The sequence below is a fragment of the Eulemur rufifrons genome, chromosome 6 (assembly GCF_041146395.1).
Source record: "Eulemur rufifrons isolate Redbay chromosome 6, OSU_ERuf_1, whole genome shotgun sequence".
NCBI lineage: Eukaryota > Metazoa > Chordata > Mammalia > Primates > Lemuridae > Eulemur > Eulemur rufifrons.
This window is the reverse complement of record NC_090988.1, coordinates 22,474,841-22,499,293: the sequence shown is the minus strand read 5'-3', so window position 1 is coordinate 22,499,293 and position 24,453 is coordinate 22,474,841. Positions and strand designations below refer to the sequence as shown.

Below are 24,453 nucleotides of genomic sequence, written 5' to 3'. Positions count from 1 at the left end.
TTAATATCTGTTGCTGTTTTCAACAGTGAACATTATAGATGTATCCCCATATTCATCCTTTTTTTTCAAAATGAGTTTGAAAAGGTCTCTTTCTCTTTCACAGGCTAGAAAGTATCCTTCATATGATGAAGACTCAAATTGCATCTTATCATCATGTCCTGGAACACTTCTCTGAAAGAATATGATGTCACTTTTTGTATCACTGATACTATCAGGAGGACTGATTTCCTATAGAGAAAAAACAACATCACCTAATTATTTTAGGACATGAACAATTTGTATATATGCAGTTTATTTTGAAGTTATTACTAAACAGAATGAAAGCAGTTTTTTCCCCCAAGAGTTGAGGGAAAAAAATCTGAACATGGCAATACTGATCTCTTCTCCTCCTTATAATTCCTAATCTCCTATTGTCCCTGTTTACTCTGACTCTTCCCATCAGGAAATGCACATTCAGTTTCAGGCCTCTAGTCTTCCTCTATCCACCATAAAGTTTCCTTCTCTTCTCTCCCATTGAGTGGAGTCCACATCTGTTCAACATGAAGTAGAGTTCTAGCAAAACCCACAACTTTTTGGGCTAATGTCAATTCTTGTCTTCTACACCTATTCACAGCCAAAGACATTGATGACCTCCTCCTATAAACCTAGGCTAGCTCTAATTTCTGAGCCAATTGTGAGAGACGCTCAGAAAGTGCCAGGATTCTCAGCTCTTTCTTTCAGAGGAGCCTGGAACTGAAACTTACTGTAAATAGACCCAGTACTTGTTCTATGGCTAGGGCCTGGGTTTCTGCACAGCCCTGATGTATTGGCTCAGTCAGCAGCCCTTGACTCTTTCTCCCTGCCAAGCACTCCAGTTCCATAGGACTCTTGAATTTGTGTCCTCAATGTAGTCTAGTTGGCTGGGCCCTGTCCTGGAAGGCCAAATGCTGATTCCTGTACCTTTCAGCCACAGGGTAGAGTCTTATAAAGAATGGTTAGATTACTTAAAACCATCATTCTGCTGGTCATCCAACTGCTAGTACTGCCTGCATGTTTTCTGTTATTGCATCATGTCTACTTTTCAGGATGGGCCAGAAAATGTGGGGACCACCCAAAGTTCTTCCATGTTAATCCTGGAGCCAGTAGACATTTTGGACTTAATTTTGGCCCCATGATAGCAAAGATTCCCATGATCCTAAGGGCTGACAGAGAAACCTCCAGAACTAAAATAGCATTTCATTATCCTCCTAAGAAGCCTGAAAGACTCTGAGAGGAACCTCCAACTTCTCAATCAATTATGGAATTAGCAGTCATAACTCTTCACCTTTGTCCTTTGTCAACAGGTGTAGGTCCTTAAATAATAACTAGAATAAACTAGTTCCCCCATTGGTATCTGCTTCTGCAGCTGTCTAAATATTCCACAATTTAGGGAAAGACCCTAAGCTGTGGGTCTCAATGTGGGACTAAGCTGAAGTCTAATGTGTGAAAAATAATCCTTAGCTAAAACTTCAAAAGCTCTAGTAACATTACAGAGGAAGATGAACCTGTTAGTTCAAACCTAACATGGAAAATTATAGTTGAAGGTGGGAGCATGGATAGGTAGAAGAGATGATGTCTTTAATCACAGTTTAATGTCACATTCTAGAATAGAGGCAAGAAAATCCTGAGGCAGTAGTTTTCCTTAGTTTTGATGTTGACCACTTATGGCACTTATGGAGAAGGTACACAGCAAGTGGATGTGGCAACAATTCTGATGGCCCTGGAGAACTCCCAACATGGCAAGGCCTACCTGAGTGCTCCAAAGGCCAAAGGATTTTTTTTTTTTTTAAACATCAGGAAGAGCTGAATCTGAACCCAGGGAAAGTTAAGCTTGACCTAACATCTGTTCTTTCACCCCTCTCCCAAATGCACTACAAAGTCTGAGAAAACCCTGGCCAATCCTGGATGTATATATAAGAAACAGGCACTGACGGTAGCCTCGTGAAGCAAATTCCTCTTGGTGTTTAATAAATGTTCTTGCCCAAAGAACTTTATAGGACTTTATAGCTGGTAATCAACACAAAAAGGTGAGCACATAATGGCAGCCAGTGGTGTCTTATTATCTAGACCCTAGTCTACATTTATAGCCAGGTGTGGTGGCATGCACCTATAATCTGAGCTACCTGGGACACTGAGGTGGGAGGATTGCTCGAGCTCAGGGGTTTGAGGCTGCATACTATAATCATGCCATTATGCTCCAGCCTGGGTAACAGAGCAAGACTCCATCTCTAAATAAATAAATACATATATAAATAAATAAGTAGAACCTATCTACATTTATAACCCCTGCTAAGATCTTTATTAGTGGGGGCGGGGGAAGGGATTAAAGATCAACAGCTCAAACCAGTCCTAGCCTACCCCTCCCCTTCCTCATTCCTTCCAACTAATATTTACTGAGTTCCTTCCAGAAGCAGATTTGCTATGCAGCTAATGAAGCTTAAACATCAGAGCCCCTCATTTACCCAGGTCTCTTCTAGGGTCTCCCTTTTTTTTTTTTCTTCTAAATAAGTTGTCAAGTTTATGCCTTTGGTAATTTTATATTCTTTTTCTTTAAAATGGCCACTAAAATTGTATAAACTTCAGGCTCCCCCAAATATGGATTTGCCTCAATTCCTACTAAGTGCCAAGCAGTTTTCCATCTTCTTAACAGTCTCACCTGTCTCTCCTAACAAGAATCCACTTGTAGGTGGGGCTTACAGCAGTTTCTGAACCTGCCCCTGCAGCTGAGTTTTCCTCTACCCCCCGTAGGTTGGTTTGGCCATCTCCTCTCCTTGCAATTCTGTTGCTCAGTAATAACATGCTTAATCCTTTCCACCCTGCCCCCCTATCCCAGGGCTCTATGATAACTAAGCTGCCTGCTAATCGGGTCTAGAATGGGGACTCCAAATTCAACCTGAAGGGCTGGCACTCTAGCTCAAAGGAGATGGCTGGGGGATTTGTCTGGAGGCTGTATCTCTTGCATGCACACAGTACTTATCCCAATTATATTCTAGAGTGGCTTTTTTTTATCCCTTCCAGGTCGCCCCTTGGCACCTCCACTAAAGTCATATCCTAACTTTCTTTCAGTGAGGACTGGGTGATCCTGACAACAGTTCTTTATCGGCCAATCCCCACTGAGAAAGAGTCTTCATGACAGGAGATTCTCCTCTGAAGCATTGTCAATTTGTAAGCAGCCCTTGGCTGCTCTTATTGGATGGAAAGTTTTCTAGGTCAGTCTGTAGCTACAGTTAATGGTAGTTTATCTAGTAATAATGTATAAAATAGAAAAAAATAATAGAGAATAACAATGGAGAATAGTGGCCAGAGATAAAGTAGTGGCCAGAAATAATTTAAACCTAGCTTTGAGATAATTATAGTATTACTTTTACAGTTGATCTTGTTAATTTTATTCAATTAGATTAACATTAAAAATAACATACGTCAAATGGAAGCTGAAGGTTGTGTCCAAGACTTAGGCTAAGGAGCAGGAATAAAACAATTAGGGATTAAAATGCTATCATCATAATTTACAAAAAGTAGATTTACAGGATAATTGGCTTCATTCTATGCAGTGGAATTCATTCTGTAAAGTCACATGTTATTCTTAAATATATAATTCATATATGTATTCTGTTATTATTTATATGTGGATTGATTATTCAGAAGACCCAGGTTACGAGACAGCGTTGTGTCCCTTCCTCCCTATGACAGGCTCAGAAAAACCCTAATGTTATCACAATAAGTAAAGAGTTTGATAATTTTCAGTAACTATTCATTTTAATGGTTCTCTGCTTCTTGCTCTTCCTGTTCTAGACAAAAGGTTGGACTGAAGATAATTGAGTTTTCTAATTTTGCCATTCACATGACTAAGAACAAAGTAAGGCTCAGTCTTACCTTAAAGGAAATAATTTTGTTCTCGCAGGAGAGAGTTGCAATGTTGTGATACTTCACAGAGATGCTTACAGCCATACCTCTAGCACAGCTATCTTTATATATATTTATTATAAATCTGGTCTGGGGTGCATTATCTGAAATAAACATTAATAAATGAGAATAGTAGTTAGAAAAAATTTTGCAAAGCAGTATTTGTGGAAATTTAGCCAAAGAATAGTCCTTAATAGACCCATTACCAATCCTGCACTCTGAGATTGAGCCAGTCAGCAGGAGATTACACACAGCTGGTCAGACGTTCATTGCAACACACATGCAGCAACTTTTTGAGTGTTTTAAAGATATTCTGGATTCTAAAAGATTGTTTTTAACTTTTAAATGCTAAATAGAATATTAAAAATATGTTTGTTAAGGTAAAAATTCAGTACATTACAAGAATGCACATGCATGGCCGGGTGCAGTGGCTCACACCTGTAATGCTAGCACTCTGGGAGGCCGAGGCAGGAGGATCACTTGAGGTCAGGAGTCTGAGGTTGCTGTGAGCTAGGCTGACACCTCAGCACTCTAGCCCAGGTTGACAGAGTGAGACTCTGTCTCAAAAACAAAACAAAACAAAAAACAAAAACAACAAAAAAAGAATGCACAGGCCGGGTGCGGTGGCTCACACCTGTAATCCTAGAACTTGGGAGGCTGAGGGGGGTGGATTGTTTGAGTTCAGGGGTTCGAGACCAGCCTGAGTAAGAGCGAGACCCCGTCTCTACTAAAAATAGGAAGAAATTATCTGGAAAACTAAAAATATATATAGAAAAAATTAGCCGGGCATGGTGGCACATGCCTGTAGTCCCAGCTACTCGGGAGGCTGAGGCAGAAGGATTGCTTAAGCCCAGGAGTGTGAGGTTGCTGTGAGCTAGGCTGACACCACAGCACTCTAGCCAGGGCAAAAGAGGGAGACTCTGTCTCCAAAATAAATAAATAAATAAAAAAATAATGCACATTTACTGCTTCAACTCAGCCTAAAACTCTGATATTTGGAATTCATATAGTAGAAGGCACAGTAAACTTAATCATTTTCTTTTTTTTAGTTTTTTTTTAATTTAATAATTTTAGAGATGGAGTTGCATTGTGTTTCCAGCCTGGAGTGCAGTGGCTATTTACAGGCACGATCATAGTGCACTATACAGCCTTGAATTCCTGGCATCAAGCAATCCTCTTGCTTCAGCCTCCGGAGTGGCTGGAATTACAGGTACACGTCACCACACCAGCAATTCAATCGTTTTTGAAAGCACTCTGAGTTTCTGGGGGAAGACAGACTCATTTGAAATGTGTGTGTATTTATTTTTAATTTTGAGTTTTGAAAATCCTATTAGCATTTTCAGCTATAATCAGCAGGAATTAATGATCCAACTATAGAGAGTTTATGCAGTTGATGCAACTACAGTGCAGGAATTGGTGATCCAAATATAGGCTCAGAATGACATGACTCCTAGCAATATCTTTACTGTATCCAATTTTTCACCCCAACTAAAAAATATGGGTGCCCTATAAAGTTTCTTGTAAGTGAAATTATTATTATTCCTGTGACTTTTCATCTAAGGACTGGATCTAAGCATAGAAAAATGTAGGCAGTAAAATGGAATGGGAAGGAACAGCTAGTCACTTCTATATTTGCAAATAAAAAAAATACCTGCACAGTCCGAATCAGTCATATCCTCAAATATAGGCGTCTTTCTCCAGTCAATGACGAGAACTTGGTTGTTCAAATTTCTTATGATTGAGAATTTAGGTTCAAGCCTGCCAAAGTAATCTGATTCCAGGTTTTCTACAATATACATTAAATTTCATTAAAATTTTTTTCTTAATCTGAAAACAGATAGACTATATATTTCCGTTTCAAAAACTATTTATTACAATCTTCCATTCCAGAAGCAGCTACAATAAAGTTTCCTATTGTTTTTTAACCCAATTCCAAGGGCACACTCAGTTTCTCCTTACCATTCAGAACCACACTACCTTCTTCATTGTTAACTTCAAATATCCTACTTTCTGACTAGTCTCGTATCCTTTTAGTTTTCTTATGCTTTTGCTCCAACTATACGTGTTCTTAGATTTTACTATGTCCTCCAGTCTCCAAACTGCTATATTTCCTCCCTGTCCAACCTCTTCCTGGCTTCCCTTCCTTCCCTATGCAGCTGGACCTCATGGTTCATCACTTTATCTACCTTTTTGCCTGTATCTTAAATCCCTAATTCATTTGTCTTTCTGCTACAAAACTCCAAGCCTGGCTGCTGAGTGTTGCTTGTGAACAATTACATAAATATTCAAATTGGTGCCATTACAAACACATCAATTATCGATACTGCTTTTGTTTTCCAGTTCAGCACTCTTTTCTATAATTCATAGCTGTAATTTCCTTTTTTTTTTTTTTTTAGACAGAGTCTCGTTCTGTTGTGTGGGCTAGAGTGCCGTGGCATCAGCCTAGCTCACAGCAACCTCAAACTCCTGGGCTTAAGCAATCCTTCTGCCTCAGCCTCCCGAGTAGCTGGGACTACAGGCATGCGCCACCATGCCTGGCTAATTTTTCTATATATATATATATATATATATTTACCTGTCCATATAATTTCTTTCTCTTTTTAGTAGAGACAGGGTCTCGCTCTTGCTCAGGCTGGTCTCGAACTCCTGACCTTGAGCAATCCTCCCACCTCGGCCTCCCAGAGTGCTAGGATTACAGGTGTGAGCCACCGTGCCCGGCCTCATAGCTGTAATTTCAAATATTCTTTACTCTCTTCAGTACTTTTATATTACCTCTGCTTTCACTTTCAGCAAATGATTTCTTGCTACTTCACTTATAAATTTAACTCTGACACCACCCTCTATCTCTCCTGTCCCAAGGGAAAATGTGGAGAAGGTGCTCCTTCTGGTATCACAGGCAGATCCCATTTGAGCTCTGCATGTACCCTTTACTGGGATCTCGATTTACCAATCATCCCCTCTCATATATCAATACAGCAATTCTACTTCCTGGATTTTATCCTAAGGAGACAATCAGACAAATGTATAAACATTTTTGTACAAGAATGCTTATGGAGGCCGGGCGTGGTGGCTCACGCCTGTAATCCTAGCACTCTGGGAGGCCGAGGCGGGAGGATTGCTTGAGCTCGGGAGTTTGAGACCAGCCTGAGCAAGAGCAAGACCCCATCTCTACTAAGAATACAAAGAAATTAGCCAAACAACTAAAAATAGAAAAAATTAGCCGAGCATGGTGGCTTGTGCCTGTAGTCCCAGCTACCTGGGAGGCTGAAGCAGGAGGATCACTTGAGCACAGGAGTGTGAGGTTGCTGTGAGCTAGGCTGATGCCACAGCACTCTAGCCTTGGCAAGAGAGTGAGACTCTGTCTCAAAAAAAAAAAAAAAAAAAAGAATGCTTATGGAAACACTGTTAATAATCACAACAAACTGAAAACAACATGTCTATCAATTGGGGATTGATTACATAAATTTTGACAAGTGCTTACTATGGAATATTATAAATTTAATATAACTGCAATTATTTATTGCCATGGAAAGATGTCCATGTATATCACTAAACAGAGAAAGAAGCTTAGGTATAATACAATCCCTTTTAATAAAAATATAAGCATTTGTGTATAAATATATATATATATACTGAAAGAAGTATACACATAGTCCATCAAAATGATAGCTATCATTATGATTTTCATGTTTTTATTTTTCTTGGTGTTATTTCTTCATTGCCTGAATTAGTTTTAATAAATAAATTATTTTTATAATCAGTAAAGCATGAAGCTCTTCATTTTGAGATTTAAAACTCCTCCATCAACCCCATCTCACTCTGCAGCTACGACCTCGTTTCTCTCTTCCTCTGAATTGCCAACTGTCTGGAAAGAATGGTCTGTACATTTCCTCACTTTCTATTGACTCTTCTACTCATTGCAGTCTGCCTCTGCCTCCATTTCTTCATCAAACTGCTTTCACTGAGATCACCAAACATCCTGCTGCTAAGTCTAACATGATTTCTGGCCCTTGATTTTCAAGGCTGCAAAATTCAACACAGTGCCTATCACCTCTATCTTGAAATGCTTCCTAGGAGTCTGTAGAATTCTCTTGGTTTATCTTCTTCCCTTTTGGTTATTCTGCTCTCTGTTCTTTATTAGTCTCTCTTTCTACTGCATCCTTTAAAGGTAGATATTCCTCAGACTTTAGTACTCGGCTTTTATTCTCTCACTCTACATATTTCCTCTCACTGCTATTTCTATGAATAAGCCTTCTACATCCCTATCTCTAGCCCAGATTTTTGTCCTGAGCTCAGAACCATGTGTCAGAGAGTTATTGGACATCTCCACTAGGATGTCCCACAGACATCTCAAGATCCAAAACTAAATTCATCATCTTCCTCTTCTTACACACCCAAAAACCTGCTCTTTCTCCTGTGTTTTCTATTTCACTGAATGATATAAATTGCCTAAGTGAAAACTTAGGCATCATCTTTTCTGCTTTCCTATGCATCCCCTTCCAAATCCAACCCCAAATCATGTCCTATTGATTCTTTCAAGTATTTCTAAAATCCATTCAAAACTCCTCATCAGCACTCTACTGTGCCTACCTTAATTCATGTCACCATTATTTCTTACAGGGACTAAAACGGTAGCTTCTTAACTAGCATCTCTCTTTTTTTTGTCCTCCTCCCACCACCCCGCACCATCAATTCTTTATACCGAAGCCAGAAGGATATTTTAAAAATGTGACCATGTTTCTCTGAACTTTAAAGAGGTACATACATGGCCACCCAGAATAAAGATTATATTTTCTAGATTTCGTTGTACTTGATGTGCCATGTGACTAAATTCTAGTCGATGGAATGCGAGGAGCATTCATGTGTACAACTTCCAGGTAAAGCCTTTAAAAGGAATGGGCCTATCTTCCTTCCTCTTATCTTGACCCTTTCTTGATAACTCAGATATGGACCCAGGAAGTATAATAATTTTCAACTATGTGAATGAGATCAACAACTAGGAGTATCAAGACTGAAGAAACCTGAGATCCCAACTTCATCAGGCTGCATCCAGCCATATTCCTGAACTGCCTACTTAGACTATTTGAGAGAAAAATTTTCTATCTTATTCAGCTACTGTATTTTTGACTGTCTTTGTTATAACAAACTAATCTGTACCCTAGTTAATACATATTATGCCTAATGAATCCCTATTACCCCCAAGTTAGGGTCCAGATTTATTTCTTGGAATAAGAGAACATCTTGAGCTGTGCCATATTTATCACTGAGGCTTCTCTTATCATTCTCCCACTCCCGCTCTATTCCCGTTCTGAATTATTCTTAATTCTTCATAAATTTCACACTTTCTTTCAAACCTTGGCCTTTGAATGTGGTCTGCTTGTCCCATCTATCCTCATTTCCTCTCCTTCAAGAATTCTCTGGCTCCTGGGAGCCTCCCAGGCTTCTTTCCAAAACATTTCTTAGAGAGGAGGTTAAAGAAGGAAGATATTGTTGATTTTGGACAATTTTCATGCTTCAGTCCCCTTCTCCTATGCCCTCCAGAGAATCCCTGCTAATCTTAGGACCTATGTAACAGGCAGGGTCTATTTTGTAGATTCTAAGAGCTAGAGAATTTCCTAAGGTGTAGAGAAGCATTTTTTTGCTAGAGATTCTTTTTTTGGATCTCTTCTGGTCATCTTCAGTCCAAGGCTGTGCTGTTGAGTCCACATCCCTGTCAGGGCAGATTGGCTTCCCAAACAGACTGGAACCAGGTGGACAGTTTCTCCTAGCTGACAATGATGTGTCTCAAGGAGCTACTTATTTTGCAAAGAAAGAGAAATACATTTATACTTTACCATCGTTTTCAGCTAAGGGGGAAAAAAAGAGAAATAAAACACATTAAATTCTATATTTCAACTCAGAATTTCCTCTCACCATACCCTTTCATTACTCTTTTCTGCTAATCCCCATTCCTTAACCTCCATTTTACTGGTGATGGTCTTTATTGGCTTTCATCAGAATATTATATAATCATTCCAAAGGCCCATAAAATGAAGCTCCATTAGATTTAGTGTGTTCTCAGGTAAGTTAGATATAAAACTTAAACCCAGGATTTATAAATTTCAATATGTAACTAAAAAGAAATTTTATGAAGTGATGGATTTACTCTTAAATTTATTGCTCAAATGAAAAGTCACCTAAGGACTTTTTATGACTCTTTGAAACGAAGCCAAATTGTTCTGGAAGATTAATCATAGGAATCAACTTCTACTTGTCAAACATATTTACATAAAACGGTATGACTCACTCACAGAACTTTAGATTTAGAGAATCTCTTACATCATTTGCCAATTTGCTTTGGGAAATTGTATTTCCTGAATGTCCCCAGTTTTGTGGGATTTTCATGATGTGCACTTGCGGCCACCTTGAGAGTGGGATACTGCTAATTAAAGTGCCAAGACATGTGGTGGGACAAGGTGCTCGGACCTTGGACATGTTATGGTTAATTTCTAGAGGTCCAATTCTTTTTTTTTTAAAAGAAGAGTCATTAACATTACACATGGAATTTGGTGCCAAAAAAGAGTCACTTAATAGTTCACCTCACATCTTTTCTAGTTGAATACATTTATCTGAACCTGGTATTTGTTCTTTGGCTTTAGACTTACGTATAAAGTAAAGTGTATTGTTAATAAACTTCATTCCCACAAAATTGATGCAGTTGGAATCTTCTATTTCAGCAGCCATCTTTATTCCTAAGGAAAGCAAAGAGCCATCTGTTAAGAGGCAATGAGTGTATGTTTTATATAAAGGAACCTTTTACTGCTACCTTGTACTACCTCTGACTTCAGAAGTTCATTTTATCTCCAAGTATGCTGATGAACAATTGGACAGTTAATAAATGCCAGGAGTTTCAACGTGTGAATACCCATGTTTAAATGTCCTCTTACAAACGATCAGATATTTGGAGTCTAGAAAGCATTTTCTCATTAAACAATATTATAAAGGGTAGATAAGTGGCCCATTATTGAACTGAACTATTATTTTAGTATTCCTTAAAGAAATACAAATATATTACCAATATCAATATAGCTGCATCTGAGGTGCTGGAAATACATCTTATCCTGTCCTTTAACTAGGTACTGGTTCCATCCTTGTCTTACAACCAATGGGCTCCTGTGGGTGAGTGGCTGAAGGTTTGTAACTTCACTGTCAGCGTGCTAAAGGTGACATGATGATAAAAATGATGTTTCCCTCACCATTTCCTATTTGTCTAACTATACTTCACCATTATCTCTGCTCTTGAGGTTGTTTATATCTATTATTGTAACTAGATGGAATAAGCATTACACAATGGTGTCTTATTGGGTGTTTCTTCCTGACCTAGTTTACAATAATGTCACTGTGGCAGCTTGAAATTGGCCACAGTAGGAGTATTTACATCATGAAAATTGACAAATGGTATAAATCAGGGCTTGCTTTCTCATTTTATTGATTCTCTAGACTCAAGAAAGTGATGGAGAAAACGTTAATATTGCAGATTAAACTTAAAAATGTGCTGTTTCTGTGGTCATTACACCAAGAACACAAAAAAATGAGGAAATATTCTTCCAGTGTTCAAAACCATTATTTAATTCAGAATAGAAGTTGTTGAAGTCATTGACAAATGAGAGAAGTTTTGTCATAAGTCTTTGTTGTCTTTTGTCTTAGAATTTAACATAAATAAAACTATCAACTAACAAAAAAATGGTGTTTCCATCTGGGGGTGGAGGCAGGGTGGGAGAAGGCTGAAGGGCTCAGGCATTTGATGGCCTTTCTTCTCCCTAAGCAGCAGCAGCTTTTGATCTAGAGTCTGGATTATGCTCCATTTTTAACATAAGTAACACATAAATACGATCTTGCTGTAAAAAAGCAAGTAATCATAGGATTTGAAAAAATTTAAAATTCTTCTCTTTGCTCTTCTCCTCTGTTCCACCCCTCTTCACTTCAATATGGTGTGTATTCTTCCAGAATTTTGTCATAGAGAGGGAGTTCTAAATGTGAGAAATCTGTGGACTCAGATAGGAAAAAAATTACATATTTATTTTCACTAACTTTTTTTTTTAGAGACAGGGTCTTACTTTGTTGCCTATGCTGGAGTGCAGTAACCCAATCAAAGCTCACTGCAGCCTCAAACTCTTGGGCTCAAATGATCCTCCTACATCAGCCTCCCAAGTAGCTGGGACTACAGGTGCATGCCACCATACTTGGCTAATTTTTAAAATTTTTGTAGAGATGCGGTCTCATTATGTTTCCCAGGCAGGTCTGGAATTCCTGGCCTCAAGCAATCCTCCCACCTTGGCCTCACAAAGCGCTGGGATTATAGGCATAAGCCACCCATACCTGGCCTTATTGTCATCAACTTCTAACTGAAATTTAGCATTCCTTCCATTATTAGCTGTAGGAAACAAACCACAGTATTATTAATAGTACCTGCAATTCTGTCACTAACAGAAATACATATTTCCTATTGTGTTACAATTGTTGCAGAGATCTTAAAATATGGGTTAAGCTCATTATTATTCTGAAATTACAGAAGTCATTGGTTCTACCAGTAGATCCTGTTATTTAATGTGTTAATAAAAAAGCACATATATACTATATCAAAATTTGTTAAAATTTTTTTGATAATGATTTTAATATAATGGGTTTCCTTTATGAGGCTAAGTATTTAATTTTATGTATGTAAAAACATTATTCTGAGAAAGGGCCCACAGTCTCCACCAGATTGCCCATGGAGGCCCATGCCACAAAAATGATTTAGGTCAAATGGTATTTCTATTTTTAGCTCTTTGAGGTATCTCCAAATTCTTTTCCACAGAGGTTGCACCAATTTGTAGTCCCACCAGCAATGTAAGAGTGTTCCCGTCTCTCCACATCCTCGCCAGCATTTGTTGTTTTGGGACTTTTTGATAGAGGCCAATCTCATTGGAGTTAGGTGATATCTCAGTGTGGTTTTGATTTGCATTTCTCTAATGATTAGAGATGTTGAGCATTTTTATATATGGCCATTATTTTGTCTTCTTTTGAAAGTTTCTGTTCATTTCCTTTGCCCATTTATTGATGGGGTTGTTTGATTTTTTCTTGTTGATTTAAAGAATTTGGAGATACCGCAAAGAGCTAAAAATAGAAATACCGTTCCATCCAGCAATAGGACTATTAGGCATCTACCCAAAAGAGCAAAAGACATTCTATAATAAAGACATCTGCACCCAAATGTTTATGGCAGCACAATTCACAATTGCAAAGATGTGGAAACAACCCAAGTGCCCGTCAATTCATGAGTGGATTATTAAAATGTGGTATATGTATACAATGGAATATTACTCAATTATAAGAAACAACAGTGATGTAGCACCTCTTATATTTTCCTGGATTGAGCTTGAGCCCATTATCCGCAGTGAGGTATCACAAGATCGGAGGAATAGCCTCCACATGTACTTGCTGTCAAATTGGCACTAACTGATCAACACTATGGTGCTCACACGGTAGTAATATTCTCCAGGGATTAGGGGGTTGGTGGCGGTAAACTCACAACTGATGAACGCGGTGACCATTGTAGAGGGGAAGGGCATGCCTCTAAACCTCACTTGGGTGAGGCAAAGACATAAAATGTAACCAAAAGATAAAAAAAAAAAAAAAAAAATTAGGAAGCCCTACCTTCAGCAGTGCCTTGGGTCTCTGAGGGCAGTTACGGTTGGGGCTCTAAGGAAGGTGGTTGGGTCACAGTTGTCAATGGTATATAGGAAAGTATTTATAAATGTGTGCTAACAGGTAGAGAACTGACTCAAATTTTCTTCTAGCATAATCTGAGGCCAAGCATGTATGGTAGAATAAGCAGGAAATTAAAACTCAGTTGAAAAAAACTTAATCCAAATTAAGCTATCCCAAAATACTTGTTAGTTGGTGGCTATTTAACACTTTTATATCGGTTTAGTTCCTTATACACATCCAAATGTGAACAGTTATTCAGTTTATTTTATTTAGGTAAAATAATAAATTTAAATAGAATACAAATTTATTTAAAATAAATTTAAATAAGTATTTAAATGCACAATTTAGAATTTTTTTTATCATAACCAAAGTGAGATTTATGGTTGGAGAAAAACAAAACTGAGGTTTGAGAATGTTGTAAATTCATAAATGTTGAAATAAATACTTAGAAACAAGTATCTTTTAAAAATTAAAGGCTTTGACAGTGTTTATAGATCAACCCAAATGTAACACAAATAATACAGCAAATAAATTGACATTACTGCTAGTTTCCACTTAATTTCTTCATAATATGGCTGTCCAGTATTGCATTAGTGAAAATGCTTCCTACAAACACATGGGTACCCCAGAGACTACAATGAATCACTTTACAGCATCTAAGATCATTGACAGAGAATCCTAGATGTCAGTAGTGTTCACCTAGTTCAAAAAGAGTGTTGTTTGTGTATAGTTCAAAAAATGTTAACCAGATGATGGGTCAATAAAGTCAGCCCAATATCCTTCAACTTGAAGAGCATAGCAAATTTCCTTGACACCACTGATGAACTTTTCTAAGAGCATTTCTCTTTCAATTTCTACCTCTTCACTCCAAACAATCATATCATTCTTAGTTTTCTGTGTTACAAGCAGAATCATTAGTTTGCTATTAGCTACTTCTGGAAATAGTGATTTGAAATCTCTTCGCAGCAATTCTGGACGTGTTTGGATTGGACACTCTACTCTGGCACTTTCAAAGTAAGTTTCTACACTGTTAATGTCTTGTTCAACAGGTGCATCACTCCCCTGAAATTCATTCATATATTGTGCCATAACAAACTAATGTCTTTCACTTGATAAAGGTTCTGCTAGAACATCAGGCAAAGTTTTATGAATCAGGCTTTTCTTCTGTGAAGCAGTCCCATTGAGGTGACAATCAAAGCCTATGTTCCCAGGAAGCTGGAATCTCTGATCCTGAGGTCCAAATGGTCTCATAGTTTCATCAGGCCACACTGTTCAAGAGCATATTTCTGGAGATACAGTGGCCACATGAGACTCATCAGAACCTGAGGATCTTGTAGTTGAAAAGGCTTTGGGATTGACCACCGCTTTAACTAAAGAGCAAAACCCTGGAAGATAGAAAACCAGTCTGGTTCCGTTACAAAGCACATTGGCCATTTCTATCAGAGAGGACTGTCGCAAAATAGCTTTCCTTTTGTAAAGTTAATCCAGTCACAACAACTGCCGCCAGCTGTCCCAGAACCTGACTTTCCTGCAGTCCTACAACTAAGAATTATCATCTAATTTTTTAAAGGAGAGGATAAGGAAGACTCTAAGGGGAAAATAATAATAGCAGAGGATAAAAAGGTTGCTGAGATAAGTCTAAACAATTTTTTTTTTTTTTTTTTTACCAAAACCCAAACCAACTTTAATGTTAAAAATCAGCACTATAATGACTAGATTGTGAGCTTTATGAGGGTATTTTCCTTATTCACCTTTATGGCTTCATCATTTAACACTGCAGTTCCCAACCCCCAGGCCCCTCACTGGCACCATTCTGTGGCCTGTCAGGAACCGGGCCACACAGCAGGAGGTGAGCAGCACATGAGCAAGTGCAACTTCATCTTTATTTACAGCTGCTCCCCATTGCTTGTACCACCACATCACCTACGCTTCCTGTCAGATCAGCAGTGGCACTAATTCTCACAGAAGCGTGAACCCTACTAGTGTAAATGTGCATGTGAGGGATCTAGGTTGCAGGCTCCTCATGAGACTCTAATGCCTGATGACCTGAGGTGGAGCTGAGGCGGTGATGCTAGTGCTGGGGAGAGGCTGCAAATACAGATTATCATTAGCAGAGAGGTTTGACTGCACAATAAATGTAATGCGCTTGAATCATCCTGAAACCATCCCCCGTTCACCCATCCATGAAAAAATTGTACTCTACGAAACTGGTCTCTGGTGCCCAAAAGGTTGGAGACTGCTGGTTTAACACAACCCTGTTATCAGTGTCAGAATGCATTTGTTCAACACTGCATTAATTGAAAAGGCAGACATTTGTTAACCTGAGAGGAATTCTATGTTTTATCTAGCTTTCTGTTGGTGAAATAATTGCTAGCATGGTCTTCTCTACAAACTTTATTTATTTATTTATTTGTATAAATTTATGGGGTACAAGTGTAATTTTGTTACACAGATAGATTGCACAGTGGTCAAGTCAGGGCTTTTAGTGTATCCATCACCCAAATAACGTACACTGCACCCATTAAGTAATTTTTCATTATCCTCCCACCTTCCCACCCTTCTGAGTCTCCATTGTCTATCATTCTGTGTCCATGTGTATGTATTGTCTAGCTCCCACATGTAAGTGAGAACACATAGTATTTGTCTTTCTGTGTCTGAGTTGTTTCACTTAAGATAATGGCCTCCAGTTTCCTCCATGTTGTGGCAAAAAACATGATTTAATTCTTTTTATGGCTGAATAGTATTCCTGTGTGTATATATTCCAATTCTTTGCTATATCTGCAAACTTTAATACTATGAAATGCACACATATTTATGAAAGTAATTCACCTGAAATGTACCAAGCAGTATGGGGGAAGAATTGGATCAAATTATTAGTGTTTACTACTGTATTTATTCAGTCAATTAGTACATAGATCTATAGGACACAGTTACCTTAAAAAATAATAGTATTACACAACATTTGAACTCATTCACCAATTAATTACTGAGCATTTACTGTGCATCAGGAATGGGGCTAGAAGCTGACGAAACTCATATGAATGAGACTTAGCTCCTAACCTCCGGTGACTCACAGTCTTGTGGGAGAGACAAATATATAAACAGTTACGAAATTGTATAATGAAGGCTGTAAGAGCTGGATTTACAAAAAATCCTTTCTTTCTGGTGGTGTTGGAGGTTATCAGAATATGTGATGACTATGGTGTCTTGAAAGAGAAGCAAGCATTTTCAAGGCCAGGGAAAGAGCTTCCACCAAGAGAGAACAATGTGAACAAAGGCCAGAAAACAGGGAGGCTGAGAGAACATGGGTTGTTTGAGGCCCCATCATTTTTACCATACATAATGCAAAAGTAGTCACATTTTACATAAAAAATACATTTCTGAATCTCAGAAAGCTCAAGATTAACTTTTCCTTGGGAATATAATGTAAAAGTATGGGAGGAGATACTCTTGGAGTGCATAAATCTACAACGGAAGTGTGATTCTTGCTTTCTTTTTTCCAACTTTATCAGCATTATTACTAATATTTTGCAGAATGCTCTCTCCACACAGCCTATCATGGTGATACTTTTGTCTTTTTAATGTTATTTTCTTGCATCTAACTTTTATTCCAACTTATATACCTGGAGATGATTTTTAGCACAAGCAGTAACAATACTCCTTAGCACTTTGATAACATTGTTCAATCAGATATAAAATATTTAAAATTATTATGTTGGAAAAATAGCAATAATAATAACCTGTATGTCTCAAGAACTTCTGAGGTACTTAAAGAATAGCCTAGCTTACATAATGCTAACATGGAAGCAGATAATTCTACCAGGTAAAAGAGACACTTGTGTGTGGCAATAGTGTTAACATTTTAAAACCCATTTGGCCTACCAGCTTTGAAATTATGTCCTTCTAGGTAAACTATCTGAAAGAATTCACATTATTTCCATTTTGCGTATACCAAGTAAGACTATTATTTTTATGTTACATTGATTTGATTTTTGCCTAATTCAATTCACATAAAATGCAACTTGCAATGTAGTTTGTTTGGCAAAAGCTTAGAAAGGAGATTCAGATTATAAAGGCCTTGTTTAAGCAGGCTAAAGAGTTTGAACTTTCTTCCAGAAAAAATAGTGACTTATTTTAAGTAGGAGAAAAATATGGTCAAACTTGTGTCTTAAAAAGCTCACTCTGGCAGCAGTGTAGAAAATGGATTCAACTGGGCATGATTGGACAGAGGCCAGAAAATAACCTCAAAAGCAATTTTGACAGTTAAGAGTTGATGAGGGCCAGGCGCGGTGGCTCACGCCTGTAATCCTAGCACTCTGGGAGGCCGAGGTGGGTGGATCGCTCGAGGTCAGGAGTTCGAGACCAGCCTGAGCAAGAGTGAGACCCCCGTCTCTACTAAAAATAGAAAGAAATTATCTGGCCAACTAAAAATATATATAGAAAAAATTAGTCGGGCATGGTGGCGCATGCCTGTAGTCCCAGCTACTCGGGAGGCTGAGGCAGTAGGATTCCTTAAACCCAGGAGTTTGAGGTTGCTGTGAGCTAGGCTGATGCCACAACACTCACTCTAGTCCAGGCAACAGAGCGAGACTCTGTCTCAAAAAAAAAAAAAAAAAAAGTTGATGAGGCTATAAACTAAGGTAGTGAATTCAAGAGATATTAAACAGCAGATTTTTTTCAGCTGATTGGTTGTGGGTAAAACGGAAGGAGGAAATGAGGATGACTTCAAAGTTTCTGGCTTGGGCAATTTGTTGAGTGGTTACTCTATTAATTAAGAAAAAAGAGAAGGAAAAAACAGCTTGAGTGGAAAATTGGTATTTCAGTTTTGTAAATCTGAGAAGCCAAGGGAGAAAGTAGTTTCTAAAGGGGCTGCTTGAATTCAGAAGCTGCAGAGCCCATAATTTAGATGCAAGCTTAAACTTGTTCATCGAATTTGGTAAGTAGGAAGTTTTGGTAACAATAGAACGGTTTCGGTAAAGTGGAGGTAGCAGAAGGCAGGTTGAGAAATTTCTAGTACAGAATGGGAGGGGGAAAAATTAAGGACAATGGTTACAAACGATTATTTTAGGAAGTGTGGCTATAAAGTAGAGTGAGGGTAGTAGTTATTGGGGCATATATATATAATGTGCTATTTTTAATTTAGTTCGAGATACACAGTTCTAACTGTAAAATATCTAATGAATTACTTTCCACAACATGTTCAAGTAACCTGTTCAAACCTGAAACCTGTGAGTAGATTCTAACTCAGAAATGTCTCCAGAATTTGGTATCGCCTTTCCATCTCCTTTATTTATTTATTTATTTATTTTTTTGAGACAGAGTCTCGCTCTGTTGCCCGGGCTAGAGGAGTGAGTGCCGTGGCCTCAGCCTAGCTCACAGCAACCTTAAACTCCTGGGCTTAAGCGATCCTTCTGCCTGAGCCTCCCAAGTAGCTGGGACTACAGGCATGCGCCACCATGCCCGGCTAATTTTTTCTATATATATTTTTAGTCGGCCAGATAATTTCTTTCTATTTTTAGTCGAGATGGGGTCTCGCTCTTGCTCAGGCTGGTCTCGAACTCCTGACCTCGAGCGATCCACCCGCCTCGGCCTCCCAAAATGCTAGGATTATAGGCATGAGACACCGTGCCCGGCCCTCCATCTCCTTTAAAACATCAGCATTGTTGTAAATCAGGCCCTCATCACTTCTGGCATTTTCTATTTTATTTTATATATTTATTTATTTATTTTTGAGACAGAGTTTCCCTCTGGCACCCCAGCTAGAGTACTGTGCCTAGCTCACAGCAACCTCAAACTCGTGGGCTCAAGCGATCCTCCTGCCTCAGCCTCCTGAGTAGCTGGAACTATAGGCCCATGCCCAGCCAGTTTTTTCTATTTTTAGTAGAGACGGGGTCTGGCTTTTGCTCAGGCTGGTCTCAAACTCCTGACCTCAAGCAGTCCTCCCACCTCGGCCTTCTGAGTACTAGGATTATAGGCATGAGCCACTGCGCCGGCATTTTCTATTTTAATAATCCTCTACTTGGTTTTCTTGCTTCCAGACTCTCCCCTAGTCCATACTGTTGCCAGAGTTATTCCCTTTGCAGGGCCAGAACGTTCCCTGCTTTTTTGCCTGCCAAACCCTTCTTCATCCTCCATCCTGTAAGTCCTAGCTTTAATATCTCCTCTAGGAAAACTTCCCTGACTCCTCCATTCGTAGCTAACCATTCTCTCCTCAGAGTCCCCCTTCCCCTCACCACCTATTTACACTGCTGAAATAGCTCCTACTACCCTGATTTAAGATTACTTTGATTATAGGTCTGTCCAGCTTCAATCTGAGTTTATTTAAGACAATGAGCTGTCCTTTTTTTCTGAATCTTCAATACCTGTAAAGAGCTTACTCCACAGTAGGAACTCAAGAAATGTTCAATGAATAAATGTTTGCTAGGATAAACCTTGTTGCCATGACAACGGTGTGGCAAGGGACTTACAGAATTTTTTTTCTATCCTAAACTTTCCCTCCATCTGAAAGCCAATGACAAATAGAAAGAAAATGAGGGAAGCCTGAAAACAGATTTTTAAAAACAGAATAATTTCTCTAATATCTTTTCCTTCTTTTCCCTAGTAGTTTCTTTTTATTTTGTGTGTTTATTTTTAATTCTTCATTTGTTTATCTTCTTACCACTCTTTTTGCTACATCTCAATATACCTGTAAGTGCTGTGTTCTCTTCCCCATCCCTTCTCCCCTCAATTTTCCTCTTTTCCTTTCTCATCCATGTTCCTTTGTTTTCTTTAATCTATGAAAATTATAGTTCCCATTGGATAAAAATGCCTTGAATATTTCAACTAAGATTCTGAGATTACAGACTTTTTTTTAAAAGAGTTATAAACTACCTCAGAAAGATCCTCCCAGGAATATGCAGTGGCAATAAGTTCTTTGAAACAAATAAAGTTGTGGTTATACAGCCTTTGAAAACTAGCCAGAGGCTAGTGGATGGTAGAATTTCATATTGGAAATTAAGCCACATGAGTTCTAATTTTGTCTGGGGAAAGTCACTTAATTCGGAAGGTCTCAGTTTCCTCATTTGGACAACAGGGAAGTTGGAGGGTCAGTCTTTAAGGGCTGATCCAGCTCCAGCATTCTGCAATTCTAGACTGTAGTTCAAGCAGCAAGTAGAGAACCATTTATATGTGGAAAATGCCCTAGTAACCACTTCTTCATAATTCTAAAGCAACACATATTTACTAAATATTTATTATACAACCAGCATCATTAAACCACTAAGAATTTAAAAACATACCATTAGATTAAAAGTAAAAAATGCCTTGAACTTGAAAAGCAACTCTGATTATGTTTATCATTACTGTGGAATTCCAATTCTGTGGAATAGGTATTGGATGAAATGAGGCAGCATGTAACATAACAAATTTCCTAAGATCAGGTAGGTAGTCATCTTGACAGCAACAAAATAAAAACCTAACTTTTCAGTTATACAAATCATTTTGTCCTTGAAAATTTTGTCCATCTTATTATGAATGTGTGTCTGTTGGGGGTGTGGAAAAGGTGAGGGTAGAAGAAAATTTAAAAAATTAGATAGTTAATTATAAAAGGTATAAGTAATCAACTGCTAAATACACAATGCAAAAAGCCAAAATGGAACTAATGTAGTTGGAATGGTCTTGTCTGAAAAGGAGAATTGAATTTAATCTCAAAGAATGCTTAAAATTTGAACAGATGAAGAAGGGCATGGTTAAGCATTGGTAGATGGAGAAGGGCATGGAAGAGCATGTATGTGATAAAAGCATGTTGTGGTGAGGGTAGACTGAATGGAGCCACCTTTGGACAGTAGTGGAACAGTCCTGCTGTCTTGCAGTGCACACACGGTAAGGTGGGGTTAGATTACAGAGGGCTGTGGAAATCATGTAGGAGAGTAAATTTAATCTCCTAGGCAATAGGAAAACATTGCAGATATAAAAGGTATTTTGAAGGAAGATGAAACAGAAACTTAAAATAGCTGAATAAAGGCTAAAGAAGAGAAATTTAAGAGTGTCCTAGTTTTTGTCATTCAACTTCAAAGTAGAGATGTTTATTCCTCTCTTTCCTTATTGTGAAATACAACTCTGGGGACTGTCATAACATTTAATTGTAGCCCAGCCTAGGGGAGTTGTTGCAGATTCTACAAGATTATTAATATGAATGACTCAGAGTTGAGATTCCCTCCAAAGAGAAGCTTATTTATCACTCCAAAGCAGCGATTCACAGTGGGTTCACAAAGTGAAAGCCATTTTTTACTAATTCTAAGATGTACTTTGTCTTTTTCACTCTCATTCTTTCATGAGTGTACAACAGAGTTTGCCAGAGGCTACATAATGTATGATATTGCTTTAGACTAAATGCAAAGCAGATGAGAAGCCAGCTCATTTGTCTTCTGATAAGCCAGATATTTAAAAGACTAGTAAAAATGAAAAACAGTATCATTCTTTACACTAGATTTTTTTCTGAAATACATAGTTCTCTGTAATTAAAAGTGTTATTTATGTAGAACCATTGTCCTGAGGTCTAAAAAAAAAAGAAAAAAGTATTATTTATGCTAACACGTGATGTGCTTATTGTTATTTTAAAATAAATTACTAGGTAACCATTTAAAATTTTTTTCAGTTCTAATTTCTAATACAGTAAATTTCAGTAACATAGTGCATAAGCTAGAGAAACAAAAACTCTTCAGGGCCCTCAGTAACTTGTAAGAGCACATTGGGGTCATGAGACCAAAAAATTTGAGACCCTCTGCTCTAAAGTGATACTCTCCTCATATTTGACAAAAGAAAGAAAAAGTTTCTGCTCTGACTTTGCTTATGTTCCTTATGTTGTTACTGACTGTCCATAATAATAATGTCAGAGGACTTCTTCTTAGTCACTTTTCTAGCTTATTTACCTCTAATTGCCATGCCCGTGTTTCCAAATAAAGAGGAATGATATTTCTTACCTGTGCCAAATAGTTTCCTGCAAGAGGAAGTGATCTGGAAGGTTTGGGGTCCCTTTCCTCTGGAAGCTGTGTAGACTGTAGCCTGTGTTAGCCCCTTCAGGAGCCAGACTAAGCAGCCAGGAGCTCAAAGGGAATCGGAGCACAACTCTTTGCTGCTCGTGGGCATCCAGTAGTCAGAGGAGGAGAGAGCTGACTGCTCGAGAGGGAACGAGGAAGAAGGCAGAGGGGAGGAGACTGCTGCTGGCACGCCCTGGACCCGCCTTTAAACGTGGGCTCTTTCCTAGGGCAATAGAACTTGAAATAAAGTGGAAGAGGATATGAGTGTTTTTTTAATGTAAAAATGATTATTTTAATGAAATCTTTTCTTCTGTAAAAGTTGGGGTTCTGGTCCTTCCAAAACCTGTAGCTCTTTCTGAAGGACATACAAGCACTTTAAGAAAGCACTTGCTTAGTCTACTAGAAGCATCTTCTTTTCTCAATCAGTCTCTCTGTTTTCAGACCTTCTGCTTACACCTCAGCACAAAACTTTTTCTTATCTTAAAATGCTGAATAATTAGTCCTACTGGAGTAATTCCTACAATGTTATTATAACAACTAACCTGTTTCTAAAATGTAACTTTTTAAAAAAAGGGCATTTTGCAAAATATTTTCTTTTACTTTATGACCTCCTTCAAGACTTCCCCTCCTTCTCAAGCTCAACGTGGTATCACAGATAGTTGATAGAGGCCATTAAGATTTACTTTTTTTCTTTTTTTCCTTGCCTTCATGTTCTTGAAGCAAAGATTTACTTTTCAGTGGAACAGGGGTAGTCCATTTTAATAAAACTTCTTTCTCTGCTGTATCAGATACAACCCACATGCATACCATCAGCAGAATTTTATTTAATAATTTTCTTATTTTATGCAACAGAAAGTAAACTTGAGGGGAGGGATGCTAAAATTCTGAAACAAGAGCAAATATTTATTTTAAGTTTCCAGTGCTAAAACTTTCTATTTCTAGAATGGTGGCATAGTTCTGACTTAAAATATTTGAAATATGATTTAAGGATACGTTGCCTTGTTAAAAATAGTCTTTTAAAACACAACTTTAAAAGAGCAGAGCCTTGAAAATAATTAACAGAAACAAAATTTCCTAGGCAATTTTTTCTTGAACATATGTTAAATTGTTTAACTTAGCTATCAAGGGAATTAGCAAGGTGGCATTTTGTTTTTGTGTTTTCTGCCAGTACACAAATGGCATGAAAAAGAGGGGTTCCAGAGTTGGGAAACAAAATGCTTACACAAGCAGCTAGTTATGTTTGTTTGCTTGCTTTTAAATAAGATAGGTTTTCATTTCATAAAGTCATAAAAACATCATGTCCATGGAAGTGATAAAGGAGGTCTGTGGCATGATGGTTACAGGTGCTTAGTATGATAACAATCAAAAGAAAAAGAATAGAACATTTAAGAAGTATATGATAAGAACACATATATTAATGAATTTGAAATAGCCAGTTTTCCTCCTTCAACTGTAGTGTCCAAGTGGGCCAATAAACATGAAAGCATGAAGTGGGGTCAAACAGTGATCAGAAGCAGAGCACTAAACAAGTTTCAATTTTATTTTATTTTAATTTTTTAAATTTTTGTAGAGATGGGGTCTTGCTATGTTTCCCAGGTTGATCTTGAGCTCCTGGCCTCAAGGGGTCCTCCCACCATGGCCTCACAAAGTGTTGGGATTACAGGTGTGAGCCACCACAAACCTGGCCAAGGTTCTAATTTTAAATGGTCTATTGCCAATGAGTATTCTCCAGTTGTAAAGATGTAGAATGCACAAATTACACGTTTTTAAGTTTGGGGACTAATGA

The 24,453-nt window shown here is 38.1% G+C and overlaps 1 protein-coding gene and 1 pseudogene across 1 annotated transcript; both read right to left on the bottom strand.

Annotated features, from left to right (window-relative positions):
• On the bottom strand, positions 1 to 22,667 carry IL18 (interleukin 18). Its single transcript, XM_069470469.1, has 6 exons — positions 22,611 to 22,667; positions 10,566 to 10,652; positions 9,756 to 9,767; positions 5,573 to 5,707; positions 3,892 to 4,025; positions 1 to 228 (listed from the first exon to the last, which is right to left on the bottom strand). The coding sequence occupies exons 2-6, from the start codon at positions 10,642 to 10,644 to the stop codon at positions 1 to 3; spliced, it is 588 nt and encodes a 195-aa protein (XP_069326570.1). The 5' UTR covers positions 10,645 to 10,652; positions 22,611 to 22,667.
• On the bottom strand, positions 14,146 to 15,093 carry LOC138383825 (cobalamin trafficking protein CblD pseudogene; annotated as a pseudogene).
• Positions 22,668 to 24,453: the final 1,786 nt, after the last annotated feature.

Excerpts from the sequence above, each read along its gene's own strand:
- IL18 (XM_069470469.1), bottom strand. The coding sequence starts at position 10,644 with ATGGCTGCTGAAATAGAAGATTCCAACTGCATCAATTTTGTGGGAATG. Across the intron at positions 4,026-5,572 it reads GACTGATTCGGACTGTGCAG|ATAATGCACCCCAGACCAGA; the intron begins GTATTTTTTTTA and ends TGTTTATTTCAG. Across the intron at positions 229-3,891 it reads ACAAAATTATTTCCTTTAAG|GAAATCAGTCCTCCTGATAG; the intron begins GTAAGACTGAGC and ends TTTTCTCTATAG.